This window comes from Pygocentrus nattereri, chromosome 18 (genome assembly GCF_015220715.1).
Source record: "Pygocentrus nattereri isolate fPygNat1 chromosome 18, fPygNat1.pri, whole genome shotgun sequence".
NCBI classification, from domain to species: Eukaryota; Metazoa; Chordata; class Actinopteri; order Characiformes; family Serrasalmidae; genus Pygocentrus; species Pygocentrus nattereri.
The window spans coordinates 14,974,592-14,999,330 of record NC_051228.1 but is presented as its reverse complement, the minus strand read 5'-3'; the positions used below and the strand labels follow the sequence as shown (position 1 = coordinate 14,999,330).

Genomic DNA, 24,739 nt, shown 5'->3' with positions numbered 1-24,739 from the left:
CACTGGATCTCCACCATAAAGGAAAAATAAGACGACAATAAAGACGTGAGCTTGTTGTTTATTGTTATTGACAAATTGATAAATGGTTAATTGCATTGATAGCTGAACAACACAATAAACCTTTATTAGCTTTTTGGCAACGCTCACATTCTGCCATGAGAAAGTTGCTGGGTTAAACATACAGTATATCTTATTGGCAATTAGATATGTTTAGTAAGTACATTCTCCTCTACAAGATATTCATGTACAATATACAAGTTCAAAAATATAGTTTGTTTGCATTGAGTTCATTTTCCACGTATTCTCTTCAGGATGACAAAATTCACATTAGTTTGCTTGGGGCTGCAAGTCTCACGTGATGGTAGTGACTCTGAAGAGGAATGGATTTGGACATACAGAAAATTAAGTGAGAAAAAAAAAAAAGCGGGGCTGGTCGAAGACATGTATCTATGTGAATTTAAGTGAATGACCAAAGTGTGTATGGCAACCTAAAAAGTGAAAAAGAGCAGGCATCAAGAAGCTGACAGCTTATCAGCAGTATTCTCAAGATGTACAAACAACCCTATCACACACACATACAGAGAACACAACCACTCCACAAGTTAGACAATCGCACTCATACACACTACAGTACAATAAATGGATACACTACAGTACACTGGATGCGACCCCGGACGTAACGGGCTACCCTCACCTGTAAGAAAACAGAATCAAAGAACACTTAGCTTCTTAGACATCCTCGAAGGCCATTTTTTTCCAAGGCCAAGTGAATATACTAAGAGAAAAGGCCAATTTCCAATACTATGAATATAATTCAAGGGGCAGAATTACATTCATAAGGCTATGAATATACGGTCTGAGCCTGTCAAATGTGTATAGGGCAATCAGAAAGTGGGGAAATCCACTACACATTTGAAATGATGAGGCTGGGAATATATGTTCAAGAGCATGTGAAAAACACATTAAATAACAAAGTGGGAATTTCATTTAAAAATACTGTTAACAATGTCAAGCACTTAAACAGAAAAGACAAGTTTGGTTTAGTGAAACAAGTAAAGACAGTAACAGGTAATCAGAACCTGCCAGTGAAACTAGTGTAAAAAAACAAACAAAAAAAAAAGAAAGAGGACATATTATAGGCAGATGACTGCGTATATAAACGCCCCAATCAAAAGTCAAGATTCTTCCATCATAGAGAACCCAACAGCACTTCAAAGCTCTAAGAACCGACACTCATTTTGACATGTTAATGTGCAGTCACTTTTCGTCCAACAGGGGTTCAGAAATTAAGTTCACATGGTGCTTTAACATACGTAATAGGCGATCCTTTTTTTTATGTTTATTTATTTTTTTAAAAAGGCAACAGCATATTGTTAAAAAAAAAAGAAAACAAAGTGTAAAAAGTCACAGCGGCCAAGCGGTAACAGCGAGGCCTGCTAGGTGGCGTGTTATGCGCACAGTAATGCTTCAGTAACTTTGACACAATCAGGATGGGATCAGGTGTAAAAAGGAAAAAAAAAATAAAGACCTTCCCTTGATAAAAGTCCCAGGATTCCTTCAGTCAGGACAGTTCTCATCTTCTCACAAAGGACAAAAGGCAAACTGAGAGATTGTCTTCTCTGAATGCGTCATCAATAGGAGCCCCAACATGAGCACGCTTGGACTGAAGGACAAACTAGAACGGGCTGACAGCTGCACCCTTGATAACAGAGCACACTCGTTCATACTGATCACGTCGGGAACTGAAAGGCATCCTCGGTCTGAGTCATGAAGGTGGTGCTTCTTCTGAGAACAGGCAGCAAACACTTTATTCGGTAACAGGTCTGGGCTACTCGATCCAAAACACATACTGCTTCCGCGATGAATACATCCCTTTAAACTCTGTCCCTTATGCCTTGTTCCCATATCAGTTAGAAAAAAAAGGCAGACACGGATGACTAAGTGAGGCTGGGTGTTTGGCACAGGCCTTCCTCTTCCTTGGAGAAAAATCATACATACTGCTTCTCGCAATAATTATAATATAATCTTCCTTTGGTAAAAGAAACAAAACAGAAGCAAAAAAAGAAGAAAAAAAAAAAAATACACATGAAAAAGGAGAACAAGACAACAACAGCTTTTTTCCGCTCTACACTTTGCTAATTGTAGCCTGAATTGATTGCAGAGAATTCCGTAGATGTAGAAGTTCATTTCTCAGGGGCTCTCTCTCTTCTCAGGAATAAGGCTTCATGATGTTCACAGTGGTTTCTTAGCAAGGGGGTTAAAAAGGCTACATTGCAGGGAGGAGAAATGAAGTTAACTCCATCCACACGTCTTTTGAGCCCTCACAGACTGGTCTCCGTTTTCTTTTTTTTTCTTTTTTAACTCCTTTTTTTTAATGTTTTCTGATTTTTTTTAATCTTTCCATGTAGCAGTGATCACATTTCAGGCATTCAGGTGCGGCTGGCAAAAACAAAAAATGGTTCCTGTTGAAATACAAAACAGTGTTTAGACTGAAAAGTAATCAGCATCGACATTTCTGACTCAAACAGTAACAAATAAAGCAAACTACATTTTATAGGCCAGTTCTTTCGTTTTTCCTAAAATCAGTCTGCAACATTTATAGCACTTTTCCATCAACCTATTGATATTGCAGATAGAATAAATAATTGATTCCTATATATGGCAATTAAAAAAAAGTAAAAGTCAATCATGGTGTTACATCTTTGCCATTTTCTTGCCCAGTAAAACCAGTGAGAGCTCCCCCTCCTGGATGTTTGCAGACATTAAACCTTCTGCAATCAACTTCCCATAGCATTCTTCAATCCTTAATAATCAATACTTTACAATACTGTGTCTGCATGACAACTCTGGTAGCTTCAAACTTCAAAGCTTAGTCTGCCACACAGCCTAAAAGCAATCTAGGGGAAACACTGCAGCATGTTCCCATTGAGAATGGCTCAGCTCTCAATGTTGATGCGGTGTGGTGTATAATGAAGGACGTTACCTGTGAGCTGGACAGTGCTGGATTCTGAGCCTCATCTGTGACTCTTCTGCTGCTGCATCAGACCCACATTCTCATACACTCTGGAGCTGTCCTCCCGCATACTTTAAACACACACACACACACACACACACACACACACAGTAACCATATGAAGAACACACCCAATCATCTCATAAGTGAAATGATATGGTTCAGAAAATTCCACTCTGTAAATGAAATCCATATGTGTAAAAGAAACTATGTGTGCTTTAATGTTCTTCACAAAATCAATACAGTCAGCACTAAATGTGCGCACGAAATTTCATTATAATATATACTACATTAGTTCAAACCATAATGGCTACTCGGAGCTCAAAGCTTTGGTCCAGGACCACAAAGCTACTGTCTCTGCTCTGTGCCCAGACAGATTAAAGAAACAAGATGGATAAAGTTGTGGCTCCTATTTCACTTTTTTGCGTGCTTATTATTCTATTATTCTTACCATATACATTTCTGCAAATCAAACACAAACATCAAATCAATTGGTGGTTAGCAGCAATAAATCAAGAAGTCATGAAAGTTTAACAAATCAAAAAGTAAATTAGAATTTTTGATAAACTAAACTATTTAGCTTCACTCTGTTATACAGTCGTGTATAACAGTCGTGGGCAGTCGTGGGCTGGAGGTTATGGAGTTGGCCCTGTGACCGGAAGGTTGCCGTTTCGATCCCCAGGGCCAACAGTCCATGACTGAGGTGTCCTTGAGCAAGACACCTAACCCCCAACTGCTCCCCAGGTGCCATGGATAGGGCTGCCCACCGCTCCGGGCAAGTGTGCTCACTGCCCCCTAGTGTGTGTGTGTTCACTAGTGTGTATGTGGTGTTTCACTTCACGGATGGGTTAAATGTGGAGGTGGAATTTCCCCAGTTGGGGGATCAAAAAAGTATCACTTACTTATACTTATTCTCTGAACTGTATTTCACCAAAGGCCATGGAGAGCACGTCACAATCATCCTCATCTAACGCATCACATCCCCTTATCTAACGCAGGTCATTTAGGTCAAATTCATTGAAATTAACAAATGTTTAAACCCTAAGTCAGTCAATATAATGACTTGTGCTGTTGAAAAAAAATAAAAGGTAAAACTTAAAGTTGTGGCTGTTAAAATGACTTTATTTGTACTGAGAAACATGTGCTTTCAAAACATTTCAAATGTGAAGATTTCAAGAATGATTTAAAGTTTGGACTACTGATTAACATCAAATGTAGAGACTGACTCTTTCTGTGGACACTCTGCAGAAACAGACAACCCAGGCAGAGGTAGGCTGCGTGTAATTGATAATACAGCTTCAGCTGATAGAAAGAGTGCTGATTTAAGTGATTTTTTTTTTATAATAAAGCTGAGCTTGTAGACACTGGTCTTAATGGTAACTGCCATTACCATTGGCTCATCCATCACTTGCAATGTGAACTTTGGTTAAAAATTATATGGCTTTCTGGTCACTTCAGAATCAACTGTAAATGCCATATGAAACTGCTAATACTGTGGTTAGTTGTATATTCTTGGTTGGCCATTGCTGTTGCAAATTTGAAAGAGATGGGTCAGTGGAAGTGGATAAAGTACTTCTGTGTGATTAAATGGGAGAGTCATGCCATTGCGGTGAAACTTGGAAGATTAGTCCTCTCTGTTTAAAACACATACAAAAACATCACTAGTAGAGGTTTTCCAATGATGGAAAATACAGGGTTTTTTTTATTAAAAATTGCCATGGTGCAGCACCATCTAACACTCACAAATAGCCAAACGTGACTGTTCTCCTTTAGAGACTTTAAATTTAAAGACGCTTGATACTAAGTGGCATCTGCCCAGTGCGTGTGGAAACCGGTAGCCTCAGGTCCCACATGGAACTTTTCTTTGGTTTTGATGGATGGAGAGGAGGTACTTTTAAAATATTTTTTTGAATAATGCCTTACAAATTTGAATATCAAATTGAAATGCCCATCCCTAGTGGTTAGGTTGCTGTTTAGTTCTCACTGAAAGTGTATCCATCTCCAACTGTGTACGAAAACTTGACTGCCCACAGTGCAGCTCAGTGTTTCAGTACAAACAAAAAGAAGAACGTAAGGCTACTCACTCAGCACAGGTTGGCGTAGGAGTACAGGGAGGCAGGGGGCTCTGGTCACCTCCGGTCAGATCTGACAGGGAATATTTGATGTTTGTGTACTCACGTCCCTTGATTTTACTTTTCTGAAAGTAGAAGTCATAGAAATGAGAGAGCGCAACAACAATACCACAGCAAATACAGCTAAGAACAAAAAGAACCTTTAAAACTAGTTACACATGACAACCTAAAACTAAATATATTAGTGCTCGCAACAGCTTTTACCACACACAGACAAAAATAACGGACGCATGATATGACAAAACATTAGTATTGCAATTCCATATCTGCACATTGTGATTGCAAAACATTTTGCAATATTTTGACCAAAATAATTTACTTATGATGGATTACATCAGGGTTCTTCAATTCCGTTCCTGGAAAGCCAGTTTCCTGCACAAATGACCCATTACACCAGCCAATTAACAGATGAGTTGAATTGGGAATATTTGAGCAGAATAACCACCAAACTGTGCTAAACTGGAGTTCAAGAACCCTTTATTATATTACAGCCTTCATTCATGAAAAACACAAATGAATCTGGAACAGTAATTGGTCAAAACTTACAATATTTTCATCCTGACTAATACAATATACTGTACCACCCTACTGTATATATACACACGTACCTGCTCTTCCTCTATGCGGCGCTGGAGAGTCTCTATGTAATGCTGTACTGCCATGTAGATGAAGCGGTATTGTGCCTCTGTCTGCACCATTCCTGAGCGCTGTGAACGCACCATCTGGATAGTCTTTGGGACATCGATATCACAGTCCACTCCTGGATGCATACAAAAAACAAAAAGTTATAAGCATAATGTTTCACATTCCTTTCCAGTACAGGCAGCATAAATATTCTCAACATCTATGAACTATAGAATATAATCATGTTTTTTATAACCCATGATGTGGCTTGAGCTGTATTAGTGTTACCTTTTTCTCTGATGATGTCTATTAAGATGTCAATCACAATAAACGTTCCTGTTCGTCCAATCCCAGCACTGATGCAAAGACAAAATTAATATTAATAATTAAAGTTCAGTTAAAGGCACTCTGGCCAAAATAAAGCATTTTACTATCGCTACATCTGTTGTAAATATGCTTATTTGCATGCTCCAACAGTGCCATAGTTGCCTTTAGAGTGAGATTTTACAGTTTGACACAAAGGAAACCCCCTTCTTATGTATCTTTGGCGGCATGCTGTTTGAAATGTTTCCCTTACTAGCAACCGAATGCAGAAGCAAGTCAGCTAATGTTACCGCTGTGAAACTAAGTTTCTTATGTCACACTACATATGGGATTGTTCCATCATGTAGGCAGGGCTTGTCCTTTGATTACATGCAATAAAAATGCTTAAAAGTGAACTCAATTAAAGGGAAGTGTATCTTTACTAACTCCAGAGGGATGCTAAGCTATGGTGAAGGATGGGTAAAATTGGCCTAAATGATGGTGTGGATCCAAATTCCCAGTATGGAATATGGAGTAATGATCTAGATATGCTACCTTTACCACCTCTTTCATTCACAGATGCTTTCCTAGTTGGCGTGTTTAAGTCATTTGAAGTCCATGTACAGTTTACAAATGGTTATTCCACTGAGGCACTGGCACAGTTATACAATGCTTCCTATGTGCTGTTTAACTTGAGATGCACAGATCTTTGTTGATCCATATGCTAAGCGGCTATGTAAACATATTACATGGGCTTAAGTTAAGCCAAAATCAAGGAGAGCAACCAATACCGACAAAACCTGCCACAATGGTGGATCACCCGTAGGTCATATCATATACTCAAACGGTAACTATTTTCAAATAATCATTACAATGGAGAGAATTACTTGTGATTACTTGAATGACAGAAATTACCTGTCAGGTGAGGTATCTAGATACCTTACTTTAGTAAGGCTTCTTTTCTTTGGCTGAAATGTTTGGGGTAAAAATCTTGCCTCTGGCATCTAATTTCTGCTGAATAAAACTATAAATCACTAAACAAATTAGAACAGCGATCAGTGTTAAAGTTGCACTGATGTATTTGTGTAATGCATGCTGGGATTTGTAGTGAGAGCCTGAGGAACAAAAACATAAAAGTGAAATTATTCTGGATTCTGAGGCTGAGAAATATAATGCTGCGCTGCAGAATACTGCAATAACAGAAAGTACAATGAATCCTCTTTAAGAACACATTTGAGTCAACAGACAGAAAATATTCCCAACAGACCTAAAAAGACAATGGTACAAACATGCTCTCTATCTAACCTGCAGTGCACCACAATTGGGCCAGCCTCTAGAATGCTCTCCTGCTTTAGCTTGACCTCCTCCAGGAAATCCAGGACACCACCAGGGTCTGTGGGTACGCCATGGTCAGGCCAGGCACGAAAATGGTACTGCCACACAGTGCGCTCTGTATTGCCCTAAACAACAACAAAGATAACATTGTTATCTTTGAACAGCAACTCAATCAACGAGACTGGGTAACTGCATACAGAAACTACATTACCTTACTAGACCATATGCTGTGAAATTCCTTACATACAGAAGTGAGGAAACCTCATGAATGTTTCAGAAAGATTACACAAAAACCAAACACACAAAATTAGTGGCAACATGAGTTTTCATTTTGTTATGTATAGGTGAGGTTAATACTAGGTTAATACTCGGTAAAGACATAAAGAATGATTTATTGCATGTTGAACTGACTTATTGTCCTATTTTCAATATGTGAAACTGAAACTAGAGCAATTCAGTCAGCCCAGAAAGGGCTGCATTTTTTATAAATCCCTTTTGTACTGGACTCCTTTACCTGTCCAACCTTTGAAAGCTTCAGTTCTCGTAGGATGTAATCATGGGCCGACGTTTCCTTTACGTTGCGAACTCGCATAGCCCCATATTCCTTTAGCGCTGACACGTCTGGCCAGTACTTTACACACTTACTCTATAGAAAAAGATACACTGAGATTAGTTTCCCCCTTTCAGCTTATCCTCATGTTACTGGTGCCACATAAAGAATACAGAATAAACAGAGAGGGTGCCAAAAAAATGTATGAGGTGACCCTTGTATTTTCAAAAAATAAAATAAATAAACCAAACCACACCTGTAAACAAAACAGAGATAACCTTTTGGTGGCCTTCACAGGGAAAAGACCTCACCTTGCCCCTTTCCACCTCCTTAGTTGTCATAACAATGACTCGGGAATTCTCCTGAAAGACCATCCTCCAGAAGTCACTTATTGTGTTCTGCAGGCAGCCTTGAGTGGCGATGTAGCTTTTCTTTAATCTTGCATTGTTGCATTTTGACTCCAACTCAGGCTGTAGGATGACAGCAAATATCCAATGAGCCATTCACACCATGTACTCTTTTCTAATATTGATATGGATATCGAACCCTTTGTTTGATATGAATATCGATCTAAAAGATTAATTTAAGCTTTAAAGTTCCATATCCTACTTTTTTATATTTTATCATATATTTACCCTGTGGTTGATTTACAAGATGTGTAGTTTTATATACCAAAAACACTTAAAATTCATTTTTATATTATCATTTTCAACCTCTTTATACTTTAAAAATAAACTGCCTGTTTCTTTCAGTTTCAGAGGCAGCATTATAATACTAGTGATGACAAAATGGAATGTTCAATTATTAATTTGTATACAATAGACGTAATGAAGGTATAAGATTACGCAAAGCAAAAGGGTTTAAGTCTAAAGTCCAAGTCAGTTCAGAGTCCAAAATGTGTTTTCAACTCTGACTTTGAACCAATACCATAGAAAGATCCATTTAGATAGCACACTAGCGATGCAGAGACAGTGACACCACTATTATTACTGGGTCAATATTGATTTTACTGACAGCTGTACTGGAACTACTAACACTTATGGTGATGCAAGTTTGTTGTAACATTCATACTTTGTACACACAACACTGGAGGAGAAAACAGTAATCAGTTTAAAGCATTTTTACAGATTAGTAGTTAAGAACAGAACATAATGTAATTTGATCCATCATCGCAGCTTTTAACGATGGGTGCATCAGGGGGTGGGGTGGGGATGTTAAAGTAGTGTTGTGATCAGTTATAAAAGTGATAAAATAACTATATACAAAGATTTCCGACTATATCAATGTTTACCATAATAAATTTACTACCATGATGATGTTGGCATTGATGTAGTCAGAGCCTGGCTCATTCGTGTCACCATCATTGAGAACCACTCGCGTATGGTCAACTGAGGAGAAGATGCAGAGAAAGTAATGTCAGTCATTTCATTTTCCACATACCCCCGTGGAACACGAGGCTCCGCCCACCTCCCAATACACTTATAATCCTCCCCACTCCACATTCTTATTTAAGACAACAGCAATAAAGTAGCGAAAAAGAAGAAACTATGTATACACACAAGGTAGAATGTTTTTGTATCTGTTCTTGTTTTTGTTTTCAGGACGTTGACCCTCCTTGCGGCTGTAGAGCAACTTGCATTCCTGCTGCTGAAGTGTCTGTGGGAAGTCAGAGAAAGAAAAATGTAGCAACGCTCAAAAAGTGTATAGCCACATAATACCAATGTATGAAACCACATTAAATGCAGACCATTGATCAGGATCATGGTTCTCACCTCAAACTCTTCCCAGAAGCCCTGCTTAACCTTATCAGTGGCTTCAGCCAGCTTGCTGAGCTCTCGCACTCTACTCTCGATCTCAGCTGCATTAATGCGTGTGGTGTTCAGAGGCTTTAAATATAAACAACAAATAATATACAGTTATACAATTTCTTAAACATTAACAAGTGAATTTTCTGAAACAGTTTTCAAACATTTTAGGAAAGGATCTGCTAAATTTTACTTATACACAAAACAAGTTCCCCCCTAATTTTCTCTCAGCTGAGTATGTAACCTAAAATATGAACACCTGGCACAAAGCTTCCAAATTATGTTTACAATGGTGCCAAGACACTTCTTCATTAGAGGCAGCATTGTTGTCGCTGCCATTTTTGTTGACATACCACTGGACAAACAGCAATGACAGTGCCGTATTTACTGAACCACCATATGTACATCATTAGTTAATAAAGCATCATAGCAGATAACATATAGCCATGGTGTGCTGTAGTGGTTGCAGTAACAACAGGAAAAAACTTAATGGTGTAAGCTTTCATAATATCCCAGCTGTCCAACGTCATGAGGTGAAAGAGGCTAATGAGCTGAGAGAGCAAAGGAGAAATCTTTAGATAGCAAGAATCAACAAGAAAACGTTTCAGCCACCTTAGCACATACTCTCAACTATCATTTGAGTGTTGAGAATTGTTAACTACTGACAACTGACCATGACTAATGATTGACTTATGCACTCTTATGTCTAGCTCTTTTATGCCTTAACTGAACAATGACTGCAGTTAACACTAAAAAATAAGTGGGGCTAACCTCAAGTTAACACTGATCAACTCGTCAAATAAACACATTGAAATGAATTACCTTTTTGCAATGGCAAAGACATTTGATTGCATAGTTGATGGTACAAAAAAGGCAGAATATCACTGACCCACAGTTTAAATTATTACATGATTCTAGTGATTTGTAGGCGTTTAGCTCAATGATGTGAATGCTGATGCAATATTTACAAAGTAATTATAGATGTCTGAGCATGATAATCAGGATAATAACAGGCACTCAAAGATAACTTATTGATTAGATAAGGATCAGTGACTCTGTTCAAACTGATTTTTTCTTGATATCTTGAATTGGAAGCCATAGCCAGCACAGACTACTTATACACATTCTGCTGACAGAATGTCAACAATATGGCCATGGAATGCCATATTAAAAATTTTTGATGGTCCAGTGTGACTACATATCAACAATGATCATTGAGTTTTATTAACAGTGAGACTGTATTAAACCAAACATACGTCTAAACTGGGCAGCATTTTGATAACAACTTTCATACTGATTTCTGATCACTATATTTCTCCTCAATGTCTTATTATAAATTATAACCAGAAGTAGGTGTGGCCTAAAGCAAAAATAAGTGTGAGGTAACAGAAATAGGTATATTTACTGACCATAAAGAACTGTAGTCTAATTAAGAGGTGCTGATAATAATAACTTCCACATGTAACATAATGTAGACAACTAATCACTTGTCTAATTTAGACAGCTAATAACTTGTCATGGATGCTAACTACTCAGGCATTGAAATGTATTACTGAATGCCACCACAAAAGCACAGAATTTTAATGCCTAGTCCTAGTCTAAACCTTGGTCTAATTCAAATCCATTTTAAGACAAGAATTAGTGCAAAAAGCTCCATAATGAATCCCACTAGTACATCCCACCACTACCATACACTTGCTTCAAGAATATTTTGGCAACATTTTTGCGTGTACTGACTATTTTCTATTTCTATCTTGTACTTCTATTATCGCAATATTGTAGTTAAGGTGTACCAATAACAATTTCCACTGGCCTTGGTGACATGGCAATATAGATTCTAATCTAGCAGACCTGTTTCAGCTGAAGTACTGTGCCCAGTGTTTCCACCATGGGGTTCTTCTTGTAGTGTTCCACCAGGTCTGTCAGGGAGTCAAACTTCTCTCCGCCACCAACATCATACTTCATATCATGCTGATGATCAAAAACACAAAATACAAAAGTGAGAACCATGCAGATATACTGGACTTTTTTCAGTCCAAACAAGACAGGAAAATAACCCAAAATCAGTAAAGATGCACTTGGCCCCTTCTCCAAGTACCTGGCAGCGGATCATGACGTGGGTCACTTTGGGTTTGCTGTCACTGCTGTCTGTCTTATCATCTCCCGTTCGTACGGACAGCACAAAATCCCCAGGATGACTTTGGCTTTCTCTGACCAGGAAGCTGCCATTCTTCCCTTTCTCCGTCAGTAGCTTCTCCGCCTCCCGACCCGAAAGGTGTCCGTGAAACCACCTTGGAGAACGAGACAATGTCAGGACGATTTCTGTCAGACACCATAAAAGCAGTTATAAAACATGGTTACCGACTGTCCCCGACGAGGGAACGGAGAGACAATGACCGAGATGGATTTGGTCAGAGAATCACCTCTCTGAAGTGGGGTCGGCACAGTTGAGAGGGTATTTGAGCTCAATCACGTCCCCATTCTTCTCTTTCAGCTGGCCGTGGTGCTCCATGTAGTACTGCACCAGCTCAGCCAACGTGGCAAACTTCTCCCCTCCATACAGGTCATAGTAGTCTCCCGTGTTCTGGATCTTAATATGGGTGACTGCCCCATTTCGCCTAAATACAAAAAAAGAAAAAAAAAAGAGCTAAATGCATAATCTCTCAAAATCTCTCAGTCTCTCGATTAAGAGTGTTGAACATGAACACTTAATAACATGTTAAAAACAGAAAGCTAGTCTAGCTAGTACACACAAGGCTATATTAAAACCTGAATTTAAAAACACTTAACAAGCTTGTATCCCCAAAAGTCTCTGGAATGCTGAACTTCCACAGTTTAGAAGCTATATAAGATTTTTTTATTTTTCTGCTAACTGAGCTGTAAGTGGAATGGCAACTAGCAAGTAACGCCAGCCTTCAAATACAGCAGTTACGCAAGTGAAGTTAAAATTCTTAAGGCACTGCCATTAAGAAATCAAGTTAATCAAATCATTGGTTTTAAACAAGTGTTTTGCTGGTGCATTGTGTGTCACAATTCAGAACAATGAAATACTCTTAGAAGAAACAGTGGTGGGCGATATAGCAAAAAAAAATTATGCTGCAATACTTCAAGACATTTTTATGACACAATATGAATCACGAATGGTTCACTGTAGAGAAATGCACCCCTATTATATGTTATTTATTTATTTATTTTTATACAGTGATAACAGGAACCAGGGGTTTTGATTTAATAAATATAGTCATTTATTTCCTACCCAAAGTGACCCCAAATGTGTCTGAGTTTTTATGTGTAATGTGGGAAAAAAAATGTATTGAACATTATTTGCCCTGCATGTACCTCTCTACCAGGAATGCACTTTTATTTAATTTTATTTAATTTAAAGACCAAAACATGAAGCTATCATAAAACAACATCAGACACTGTGTTTGCGACCATGTCATGTAATAACTTTCTGTGAGACAACTTTCAGAAGTGTTAAATTCTTCAAACATCTGGTTTCTATAACCACTATGTGAACAATTACAATTTAAAATGGAACATTTCATATCAAACCATGAATAAATTTGCTTACATCATTTAACTATGCATTCATTTCAGGGAAACATAGGTGAAATTCCCCCTTAAACATGCATTATTTTATCCACAACATGCTCAGAAAAGCATATGGTAATGTAATGTGACATAATTTATTAACTATAGCAACTATAAATATTGTCATATGAAGGTAGATCCCCAGGAGGCGGGCTGATGACCACTGCTACTGAGGCAATAAAACGGCATTTGAAATTAATCTTCCCTACAGATTGTGAAACTACTTAAACATGCTTAAACTAATGACAAAAGTGTGTGACTACCATTATAACCACCACTCTTTACAATAAAGGAACTAGGATTTCCTTTCATATGAAGTATGAAGGAACAAAATGTTGGGTGGATGCATTAATGACTGGTGTATGCAGAAATAGGGGTAAAAAGGGAAGTAGAATTCGAAGTGGAACAAGTATGTCAAAGTTTGACAATGTAAATGGTGATCATGCAGGTACATTTATATGAAATTGCTGCAAGCCTAAATAACACACAGAAATAGACAAATTATAACATTGTGTCAAACAATTATTTTAACCAGCAATTGCAAACCTGTCATTAGCTGTTACATGCCAGGTTCACTCATTTGACCTCTAGGTTTTACTTCTTTTTAAAAAGCCAAACAAACAGTACTACCCTTTTATATGTAATTCTGATGTTTGCCCACATCTGTGAATGATGTTCAACATCATTTTAGCAGAGTTTAGCATGTGAATGAATCCTCAAAAGGTTGTCCAGCTGTTTTAAATATACACAAATCTACAGTACAGCACCAGATACGGAAGTGCTGTGCGGTCTGTTGGAAAGATGTGCCAGAACATCAAGCAAGGGGGTATAAATTTAATTTGAATAGCCCCTTCCTTTTTGTGGCTTTTGACATAAGCACAGCTTTTTCATTCTTTCTTCAACTGTATCCTAACAAATGTGCTCTCTACTCGAAATAAACACAACCGCAGGGCTGCCTGTTGTCTCTCCATCAGCACATGTTTGAAGTGGTCACTCACCTGACAGATAGGGTAAAGTCGCCAGGATTGCTCTTGCTGGGACGGGCCAGGAAGCTCCCGTCCACTCCACGGGTTAGCAGAAGGTTCTCAGCCTCCACACCAGTGATATTGGGGTGGAACCACCTAATAACAGAATTTCACAATGGCCTTTCATTATGACAAGAGGTACAAGAAAAGTCTTCAACATTACATTAGTCACTATTAGTGTATATAAATAAATATGCTTGGAAGTTAGTGGACAGACTATCCAACAGGTCAGTGGGTTTTCAGTCTTACAGCAGAGTGACTCATTTATTCATCTCCCTGTACTTAGAGGGGAATTCCAACAATTCCAACATTTTTCTTTTATTAAAAAGCAATTTTAAAAAAGAGTGGTTTTGTAAAATGTTCCATTCTAGAGCACAGAACTGTTCACGGGATGGGAATAGGAACCAGACATTTAAAGAGTTTAAAGCCTTAAAGGTACCTTGCAGAAAGTTACTATATGAAATGTTAACGAACATGCTGCTTTACGCCCGAGACAGTAATTTACAGACGTTTTAAGATAAGGGTCTGGTTTAAATGTATTCTCCCTTCAGGGGGGAAGTTTCACTGAAATGCATATTCAAAAGGAATACTAATAGAAACCTATTTTACCAGATTTACCATTATTAACATTACATTAAAAATTCAGAAGACACATGTAGATCAAATTTAAAAGTACATAGAATAGCTACAGTAGACATCACAACCTCTAGCTCCCTTCACCACAACTGTAAAGAAATGTGTGCCAGTAAATTTCTATATAATGAACCACTTCAAATCACGTTGCCCTGAATGCCTTTGTTTACACTGAATTAACAGAAACGTAGAGAAATTGGTGGAATTCCAGATTATTCCAGATTATGTCCATTTATGGCAGGTTTGTGCTTTCTGTGTGCTTCCAAATGACAACACTTACACGGCATATTTGTGAGGAAAGGAATCAGTTTTTCTCTTTTATTGTTGACCATTCACATCTAGCTCCTAATGACTTTTGTGTGCTGCTGCTCTCTTCTGATATTTAGACCCAAAGTAGGACAAACACAGAAGAACAGCACCTAACAAACTTCACTTCCTGACTTCCAGTACTGCTAGGCAAGATGCTGAATGTACTAAGACGTTCCACTGAACTTCTACAGGGAACTAAGTAGACTACTCCAAGAGTTTTAGGAGTTTTTCCTTGTAGTGATTTTTAGCCATACTTGAGTCATTCTTCAGCCGAATAATATGAATAAAGTCTGTATAATACGAAATGCTGCTGGAACCACAGGCGGGCGAACACAAAATAAGAATCTGTGGAGATCAGAGGCGACAAATGCAAATTCCTCATCAACACAATCCGTCAGGTTTATTTGCTGGCTTTATCTGGCAAACTCTGCTAGTTTCCCGAGCGGAGAAAAAATGGTAACCTAAGATGGAAATGAAAACAAAACCAAAGCTTCAGTTCATTGGGTGTGTACTTGTTCAGTTAGTTAGCCACTAACAGGACGTCTAGCATCTGTCTAGGTTAACTTCATCTTGCCACAACAGTTTTAAAAAGGCTTGAAAACGCTAAACGAAGCTTTCAAGCTTGCACAGCTTTCACAGATGCTACATTTGCCCCCGAAGTCTGTGACGTGTCCACGATCACAGGCGCTGAAGTTGACAATAAAATCCGTAGATTATCTAGCTGCGCGTTATGCTGTCTGAACGTCTTGCTGGATAAAATGTTTTTGATTCACGAGGTTATTTTAGCCAGCCGGGCAGACAGCAAACCAACGCGGACTGTCTTGTTCGCTTGGCTAAAATGGTTAGCTCGCTAGCCATAGCACAATGCACTACACTAAGGCTCGCTAGCAAATCAAGTTTGAAACACCCCCCTGTGCTTTTTCACCACCGATTCAAACTTTCCGAGTCAGGGGCTGTTTCGCTAGTAAGCTGTATTTAAAAGCCGTGTCCAGATATACAACTACTCCAGTGCAAATAATGATGACATTAGTCTCTCTTTGAGCAGGCAACATCCCCGCATATCGTTTGTTTTTCATCTCCACAGCCCTCACCTCCGAGATGTCATCTTTCCAACCCTCGTTTCCTCCACTCCAGATACGCGCTTCGAGTTAATTCACTCGATGGCGAGGAGACCGCGCTGAGTAGGTAAAGCCCTTCTTTCGTCCGATAAAATCCCTCATAAAGAAAACAACCCGCTCAAAACGGGTTTAGGTATGTAGACATTTGCTCAAAATTGGCCGGAGGAATACAAAATTCACTAGGCCTCGCATCGGAGACCTTTCGAGTCAGTTGGAGAACGTCACCAAACATGCGACAAGGCAGCGAGGCCGACCTGGGCGAAGCAGCTGCGTCCTCTAGTGGTGCATATGAAGGGCTCGATCCCAAATGGCTCCCTACTCTCTAGTGCACTAAAAAGGTCAGGAAATAATGAACCCACTAGGGAACTACATGTACAATAACGAACGAATTGGAACACACGCAAGAAAACTGTTAGAACGCCAAATAGGGCATTTGAGAACATTAAAATAGAGAACGGTGCAATAAAACGCATTTTTACAGCAGAAGCAGAAAGGGGGTAACATTTACTTAGTTTCATGTAAATAAGATGATTACTATTAGATTATAATTATTATTTGTGTGTTTTCTTTACGCAATTACTGAATACTGATATTTTCATGAAACTGAATGCGTCTTTGAAAGAAGACAGAGAGAGAATTGCAGCAAATAAATGTGTGATATCAGCACTACTTCTCAAAAAAAGACACATGAGAGGGAGTGAAAACTTCATATGATCTTCCATTTTCAGGTTATTTCACTCCACTCAGCAGCAAGTTTTAATGAATCTCAAATTAAAATATTTAATGTTCACATTTACATCCTGCCTTCCGCCCGATGACTGCTGGGATAGGCTCCAGCACCCCCCGCGACCCTGACGGAGTAGCGGCTTGGAAAATGGATGGATGGGTGGATGTTCACATTTACTGATTTTCACCACAGACCCCCAGTTTTTATATACATAAAAGGCTTTTTAAAGTACTATGGGGACCCCAAGATGACATGATTATTATTATTAGTGTTTTTAGAAGGAGTAGCCTTATTAACATACCAAAGCCACACAGATTACTATATTTGTGAATATGTGAATGTTGAGCTTTTATTTCCAAAACACCAAAGGAAGGACTATATTGAGGCCATCAATGAATATATTGAGGCCACGAGTTAAGTCTCTCACATCTCATGGCCAAAATATATTCATTCATAGCCTCAATACAGTAATTTCTTTTGTGTTTTGGAAATAAAAGATCAACATTCACACATCAACCTGAATTTCTTTGTTAAACATTAACAGCGGAAAAAAGAAAAGACTAAATCAGAAAAAATACAGTTAGAATTTAAATAAACTGAAAAGCTTTAGTACCGCAGTATAGTAATTCATGGCCACGTCTTTTAAAAAAATAACTCCCATGTCACCTTAAGGGCTCTATAGGTTTCGGAATATTAGCCTTGGTATTCCTCGGTAGCAGATCGAAAAGAACGGTAGGTTATCTGTCGCGCTCATCACTACCTTTCACCTTTCACCACTGACCTGCATCCCTGAAGCGCTAGGTTGTAATTTCGCATTCGCGTATCAGCGCTATGTTTGTACCTACCCGCTTTCCGTCACAAGCTTTTACGTGGCAGTACCAGTAAAGCTCGTCGTTCAACTTAAACCAGCCTTGACGAAAATCTTCGCCTCCATAGTTCGCTCTTCATGGTGGTGGTGACGCCGGCGCTAGGAGGATGTTTACATGCTCGGAGATTGTCCTTCTCCTCGCCGTCATGGTGGCCACGGCGTCCGGCTACTTCGTTAGCATAGACGCGCACGCCGAGGAGTGTTTCTTCGAGCGCGTGAACTCGGGCACCAAGATGGGCCTCATGTTCGAGGTGGCCGAGGGAGGATTCCTGGACATTGACGTGGAGGTGAGGGCTCTGAATTTCACACGCAAAAATGTCTGCTTTTATGCTTTTAAATGTCGAGTAACTGGCTTAGCTTGGCTGCTCTGAAAGTGGGAAAGCCGGAGAAGCTCATTTAAAACATTAATAGACGGTCAGTTACGGCCCCACAGCAGCAGTGCTCACTGGTTGAAATACCCAGATGAAACCATCACAATAGCTTTAGCAGACGTGCTGATGGAATTGCTGTTCTGGTACTGTATTATTTTATCCTAGTCTTTTGTATGACACTTGGTCAAAACATCCAGTTATTCTCTGTGCTTTCTGATATTTCTCTACTTTTCACTCATCTCACACTGTATATGTGTAAACAGCTTGTTTTGCAACAATTACTGAGCTGCAAAGGGGATAAAGCAGTTTACACAAAACAGAACAGAGATGGATAGAAGTTACATTTACACTGTTGCGCGTACTAAAATACATATAGGGACGGATTTTAACGTTTCAAGCATACAAAAGAGTAGCATATACTCAAGTATATTTGAGAGGCATCCAACTGACATGCAGTATTCCCCCAGCCTGCTTGGCTTTTACACCTGTCTGTTAATGAATGTATTCTGCCTAATTCATTGTAAAACCTTTGCAGATAACAGGGCCAGATGGAAAGCAAATTTATAAAGGAGACCGTGAGTCCAGTGGAAAGTACTCTGTTGCCGCCCATATGGATGGAACCTATAAATTTTGCTTCAGCAACAAGATGTCCACCATGACCCCCAAAATCGTGATGTTTACCATCGACATAGGCGAAGCGCCTAAGGATCAAGACATGGAGACGGAAGGTGAGTTTGCTCGTTCGCAGTTGAAATGAAAGGGCATGGGTGCGCTGTTTTGTCCTCTTGTTCCATATGGTCAGAATATAGGGTTAGTGAGCTGGGCTAGTTTTCATCCAGAATTCTATTTATTGAAGGGGCTAATGCATTTTTCATATATTTCAATGTTTTTTTTTCTTTCTGAGGGTCATGTATGACATTTGTGTGGGTTTGTGTCAAAACTCGCTTTATTCCTTAGAATTAAACAGGCTATTCTTCTTACTATGTCTTTAAGACTGAAATATGTAAATACAACAGAGCTGATTGGATGCAGCAAAATACAAGGCAGCCAAAGAGCAATCTGGTATGAAACACTCCTTATAACATCAGTGTGAAATGGTGGGGCTAAACTGTTGTATGCTGAATAGGTGGTTGTGTGACATCGCAAAAACATAAATTGAAAATGGGCTGTTTTTGCAGCTTAGTTTATATATATATGGGCTAAGCAGTCATTGGAACATTGTCAATCTTTAGCAATGTTTACATGCTACATCAGACTTCTTTTTTTGTTTGTTTAAAAACAGAAAAGATTATGTTTTCTATGATCTTGGATCTTTCAACTAGTTAGGTAGTGTTCATATATCAAGGTCACCTTTACATTTACATTCTGTTTATAGGGCTTTTTTAAAAAGCCATTGTTTGTGTCTTTGGGTTATTAAAACACTTTGTAACTGAATTGTGCTTCTTCTTTGTTATCATTATTATGATTATTATTATTATTATTATTATTACCACAAAAGGAATTTTTTTTTTCCATTATGAAGTTTAATTAACCCTATTTTCTTTGCCATAACTGTAACTTCCTCCCTTTTAGGCGGTGGTGACAGCTGGGATGGTAGGCCTAGGCAGCATAAAGAAGCTCTTTTTTTAACATATGTAAAGATTAGCTTAAAGGGAAATTCCACTGATTTTTCAAAAATGTCTGCATGGCATTTAAAGTGTTCTGATGTGAAATGGCTTCATTCTAGAAAAACTCACAGTGGTAGTGATGGAAAACTGTCATCTAAAGTGCCTCTGAAAGCTTAACTATTACGTGAAATGGTTACGAATATGCTGCCTGATTATAAGAAATTGTATCAAGATTATTTTGTGAAGCTTTTGGCTTAAAACACAGTTTAAAATATGATGTGCTGAACAGAGAAAAGCAAGATTTTGTAAGGCAAAATAGCTGTAGAGAGTTATCATCATGATACCATTATAAACATCACAAGTAAAAACTCAAAAGATGTAGTTTCACTGGTCATTTTGGATTTTACATGACAAATACAAAAAAGTACATTATGGACATTGTGATCATCGCTGTTAAAAAAAGAAGGGTCATTGAAGTTTTTCTCTACTGTGCACCATCTCACATCCAACCACTCTGAATGACTTTGATTACATCTCAATGATTGAATTATGCTGACAATTAGAAAAATCGGTGTAATTCCCTTTTAACTTTAGATTGTGCCATGGTTCGGTTTGTATTTGATAATGACAGTAGTGTTGCCTGTTGCATTGCGTTGAGAAAAACAGTATCTAACAGCAGCACAGTGCAGAGAAAGCATTTCTAGGTTTGGAATTATGTACATGATCAGTGTGCACAGCGAGTTGTTTGGCAAGAGTTTTATGCATGTCGTTTATACCAAACACACAATAATAACACCAGTATGAACAAATGCACCTTATATATGTGATTAACTATTAACGGCTCTCTTGCATGCATAACTTGCGCTTGCAAAAGCTCAATTTGAACTGTTAGCCTAGTTGATAAAACAGTAGTCCACTTTCATGTATTACCTTTTTAATAAGTTTTATTTGCACTTTGCATATTCTATGTATTGTCTAATTACTTCAATTAATTCTTTCTCATTAAGCTCACCAGAACAAGCTGGAAGAGATGATCAATGAATTGGCGGTAGCAATGACAGCTGTGAAGCACGAGCAGGAGTACATGGAGGTCCGGGAAAGAATACACAGAGCAAGTAAGTCTGTTATCTTAACTGACTTACAAAACCACATACTTATAATCTCACACTGTGTACTGTTGTAAAGACTGCATGTATCACATGTATTATGAGCATTTGATTAAAAAAAAAAAGGGAATCTCAGGGAATCTGCAGTGATTATTTGGCAGTTAAATTCTCCTACTTACTCTTACAATAAGAAGCAGGCCATGATAAATGTTCCTGTTTACTTGCTTTAAAATGTTTTATTTTTTTTTATTTTAAAGGCATCCTTGTTTGTTTCTGTAGTGAAGTGTGTTTTCATTGTTTGGCCTAGTGATGCACTGAAGAAAAAAATAAATCTTGGCCAAAGCCAAAACCTGCTGTTGCTCAAATTGTTTAAACACATTTGCACTGACCAATGCAGAAAAAGAACAATGTGTTTCTAAGGCATATTTATTATTTTCATTACCACTTAAATTCTTTGTAAAATGTTAGAATGTGTCTTCCTTTTGCCTGTTAAACCTCAATTGAGTCAAAATTTTCTTGTTTTTGATCATTTATTCATAGCTGAACTTTTTTGGTGGCCAAAATTTTGGTGTATCCTTAATTTGGCCTCTTTGTAACTTTGATTACTCAATTGATTGTTGAAGTAATTGATAGATTACTCCATTTGTAATAACATTTATAGATGTATGCAAAAGTTTGAATACCCCAGTCCAAGTACATATTTTGATTGATTTTCTAAGTATGAAAATGACTTAAGTGAATACAAATATTTTAGTGCCAAAATTCATTTATTTGCTATGGTTAACATTATGGGGCAAAAACAAAAAATATAAAATGTGCCAAAACTTTGCACAGGGTCACATTTTTTTTTCTTTCCCCTCTTTGTGTTACAGCAAATAAACAGTTATGCATTAAATGTGCAGAAATGTGTTCTCTATAGAGGATGTGTTAACTTCTTTTTACTTAGAAAATCAACATAACAAACATGCAATTTGACTGGTGAGCTCAAAACTCATGCTGCAAAAAGCCACAGTACTGTATGGAATCTATTACTTTTAATCTTTTTTTTTCTTCTCTGCAAACATTGAAAACTGAAGTTTTCTGTACAAGTTACATTTTGCTTGCCTCTCTCTTCTAGTCAATGACAACACTAACAGCAGGGTGGTGCTGTGGTCATTCTTCGAAGCATTGGTCCTTGTTGCCATGACCCTGGGACAGATTTACTACCTGAAGAGATTTTTTGAAGTACGGAGAGTCGTGTAAAATACGCTTCCTTTTGCTCCTTCAAACCAGCCATTTACTACTCTAAAGATTGGATATCCAGCCTCATCAAACTACAGAAGAGCCCTCATTTTCATTCATACAGTTTCTACCTTTTATCTTTACATCTCTAAATGTTTCCATATATTTGATTTGAGAAGCGATGACCTTTCAGACAGATCTTTTGGGTTCACTTTTAATTTCTTTTAAGCCCTGATTCTTTCTATGTAATCACTTTATTTTGTAGAACTGACACCCCCAACATCCCCCCCCCCCCCCCCCCCCCCCCCCGCCGGCCCGGTGTTTATTATTTCACAGAATCCACACGATTAAAATATTAGTTATGTAGTAAAGATATTGTACTTGGCTGTTCTTCTGAGAATGTAAAGAATGGTTTACATTATGTATGATGTAAATTTCATAAGGTGAGAAATAGTTCAGTCACTGATTTGAAATGAAAAACCAAGTGTGCATTGAACGGTCTGGCTGTTGACTATCAATGCAACCTCTGTGGTCAATGTTTCTTTTGCCTTTTTGAGTGCAATCCCAAAACGTTTGGCACATAACTAAAGCATTTTCAGCAAGCCTACATTTATGTATCAAAACAGCTTTAGTATATTTTCAGACATGTAGCTGGGATATCCATTTTGTCAGTTTGTTCATTTTTGTTAAATAGAACTGGGGAGTAATTTATGTACTTTTGTACTATTTTATCTCTGTATGGACATTACTTCTTGTGTGTATGTGCTATACAGAGAGAAATTTGGCAAAGACTACTGCACAGTTGATGGTAACAACTGTACAAAATGTAAAGTAGAATGCTCATGTTTAATAAAACACATTCTTTAAAATGTTTATGTATTTTTTTTCCTCCTGTTGGGTCTGCATAATACATAATGGAGAAAGTCATGAATCTTAATTGTGGACTATCATGTTCTAGTTTTACTGTGTTTTAGTTTTCTGTAAAGACCTACAAATTTTTCAGAAATTAAATGATTTGACACAGGATTTAGATTGAAGAAGAGCACTTTATAAATGATCGAAAAAAAAATTATCCAACAAAATGTTTGCATTTGTCTTTGAGGTTTAATTCTTTGTTCTTTTTAAAGACTAGTAAGTCCAGGCAAGCTTATTTTCACATTACTTTAACATAAACTTAGCCCATGCCTTAGTTTGTGTCTGTTAAATGGGAATTTAACATATTTGCAACATAATAAGATGCAGTTGTAAACTGTTACAGCCAGGCCTTCAATTTGGAATATAAACGTCAAAACGTGGAGGGGAAAAAATCTCTACAATAACGCTAATTTCTGCATCTCTATGGGGTTCTAGTTGTTTGTTAGCCCTAAGATAATGCTGATTTGGGTGAACATTTTTTGGGCTCTTCTAGATTAAATAGACATTTGAAGCTTTTAACAGTCATTCCATAATTTACTTTAAGTTTGTGGCTTTTTTTTTTTTTTTTTTACCTCGTAGCAGTACAGAGCACTGGGATAGATCTGCCACTGTACATGTCTAACAACCCAGTGATTAAGCTGCAGCCATTCACAGTCAGTACCTAGGAATTCCAGACTGTGGAATATAAGGAATTCCCTTATATTAAAATGTAAACAACGTAGTTCTGAGTGGTTTGACGTGAAATGCTTTTTTCTAGAGACACTTCAAAGTGTCTTGAGAAACAAAAGCTTCATGAAGTGTCTTTTAACTTAAAGAAATATGAATAATTTTGAAAAATTACATACTTAAGATAAATCATGATTCTTAAAGCTTCTTAAGAATGTTCGTTTCTTTCTTAGTTGTTCGTTTCAGACACTTGGACTGTAAAAACCTCTTAAACTGTAACTACAACTTTTCATAACACGTAGTTATTAAAGTTAAGCCAGAGGGTAGCCCCTAGCCGACATACAGAAACAATTTTCTTGAGAAAAGAAATTCAACTTCTTCAACATTTGAAATTCGTTTTCATTAATTAATGCATTAATTACAAGAACTGGATTTAAAAACGCTTTTAAATCCACTTGGTGTTTGTCTAAAGATCCTTCATAAGCGTTTACCTTAGGAGAGCTTTTCCTTTTTTTTCCAGAAAAGGCCAATAGTTCACAGCGCCCGAAACCTGCGACATGCTTTAAGATAGTTTTGAAGACATTGCTCTTAACATATTTTTTAAATGTGTTGTAAAGACATTCTTAGTCGGTAAATTTCTCTTAAATTAACCATTTCAAGTCAAAATGCCTTGAATCATTTTTTACACATCTCAATGACATAAAAAGCCGGATTTCTCCTTTAATTAAAGTCAGCGTTGTCATAGTAAAAATCAAGCAATACTCGATCATTTAACGCCCCAATACTGAAAACCGATTTAATGTCATTTAAAAATGGC

The 24,739-nt window shown here is 37.8% G+C and overlaps 2 protein-coding genes across 3 annotated transcripts; one reads left to right on the top strand and one right to left on the bottom strand.

Annotated features, from left to right (window-relative positions):
* Positions 1-38: 38 nt before the first annotated feature.
* ptpn11a (protein tyrosine phosphatase non-receptor type 11a) lies at positions 39-16,680 on the bottom strand. The gene is made up of 16 exons (XM_017693693.2): positions 16,415-16,680; positions 14,355-14,477; positions 12,186-12,380; positions 11,861-12,053; positions 11,614-11,733; positions 9,730-9,843; positions 9,517-9,613; positions 9,266-9,345; positions 8,269-8,427; positions 7,922-8,053; positions 7,378-7,532; positions 6,058-6,125; positions 5,754-5,905; positions 5,098-5,210; positions 2,984-3,084; positions 39-2,462 (listed from the first exon to the last, which is right to left on the bottom strand). The coding sequence occupies exons 1-15, from the start codon at positions 16,426-16,428 to the stop codon at positions 3,015-3,017; spliced, it is 1,785 nt and encodes a 594-aa protein (XP_017549182.1). The 5' UTR covers positions 16,429-16,680; the 3' UTR covers positions 39-2,462; positions 2,984-3,014.
* A 1,276-nt stretch (positions 16,681-17,956) lies between these two features.
* tmed2 (transmembrane p24 trafficking protein 2) lies at positions 17,957-22,644 on the top strand. 2 transcript variants are annotated; one of them, XM_017693694.2, is made up of 5 exons: positions 17,957-18,323; positions 18,943-19,135; positions 19,980-20,000; positions 21,022-21,129; positions 22,238-22,644. In XM_017693694.2, the coding sequence occupies exons 1-5, from the start codon at positions 18,144-18,146 to the stop codon at positions 22,360-22,362; spliced, it is 627 nt and encodes a 208-aa protein (XP_017549183.1). In that variant the 5' UTR covers positions 17,957-18,143; the 3' UTR covers positions 22,363-22,644. The 2 variants fall into 2 exon arrangements, with proteins under 2 accessions (XP_017549183.1, XP_017549184.1); XM_017693695.2 differs by lacking the exon at positions 19,980-20,000 and having other exon boundaries at positions 17,969-18,323; positions 22,238-22,641.
* Positions 22,645-24,739: the final 2,095 nt, after the last annotated feature.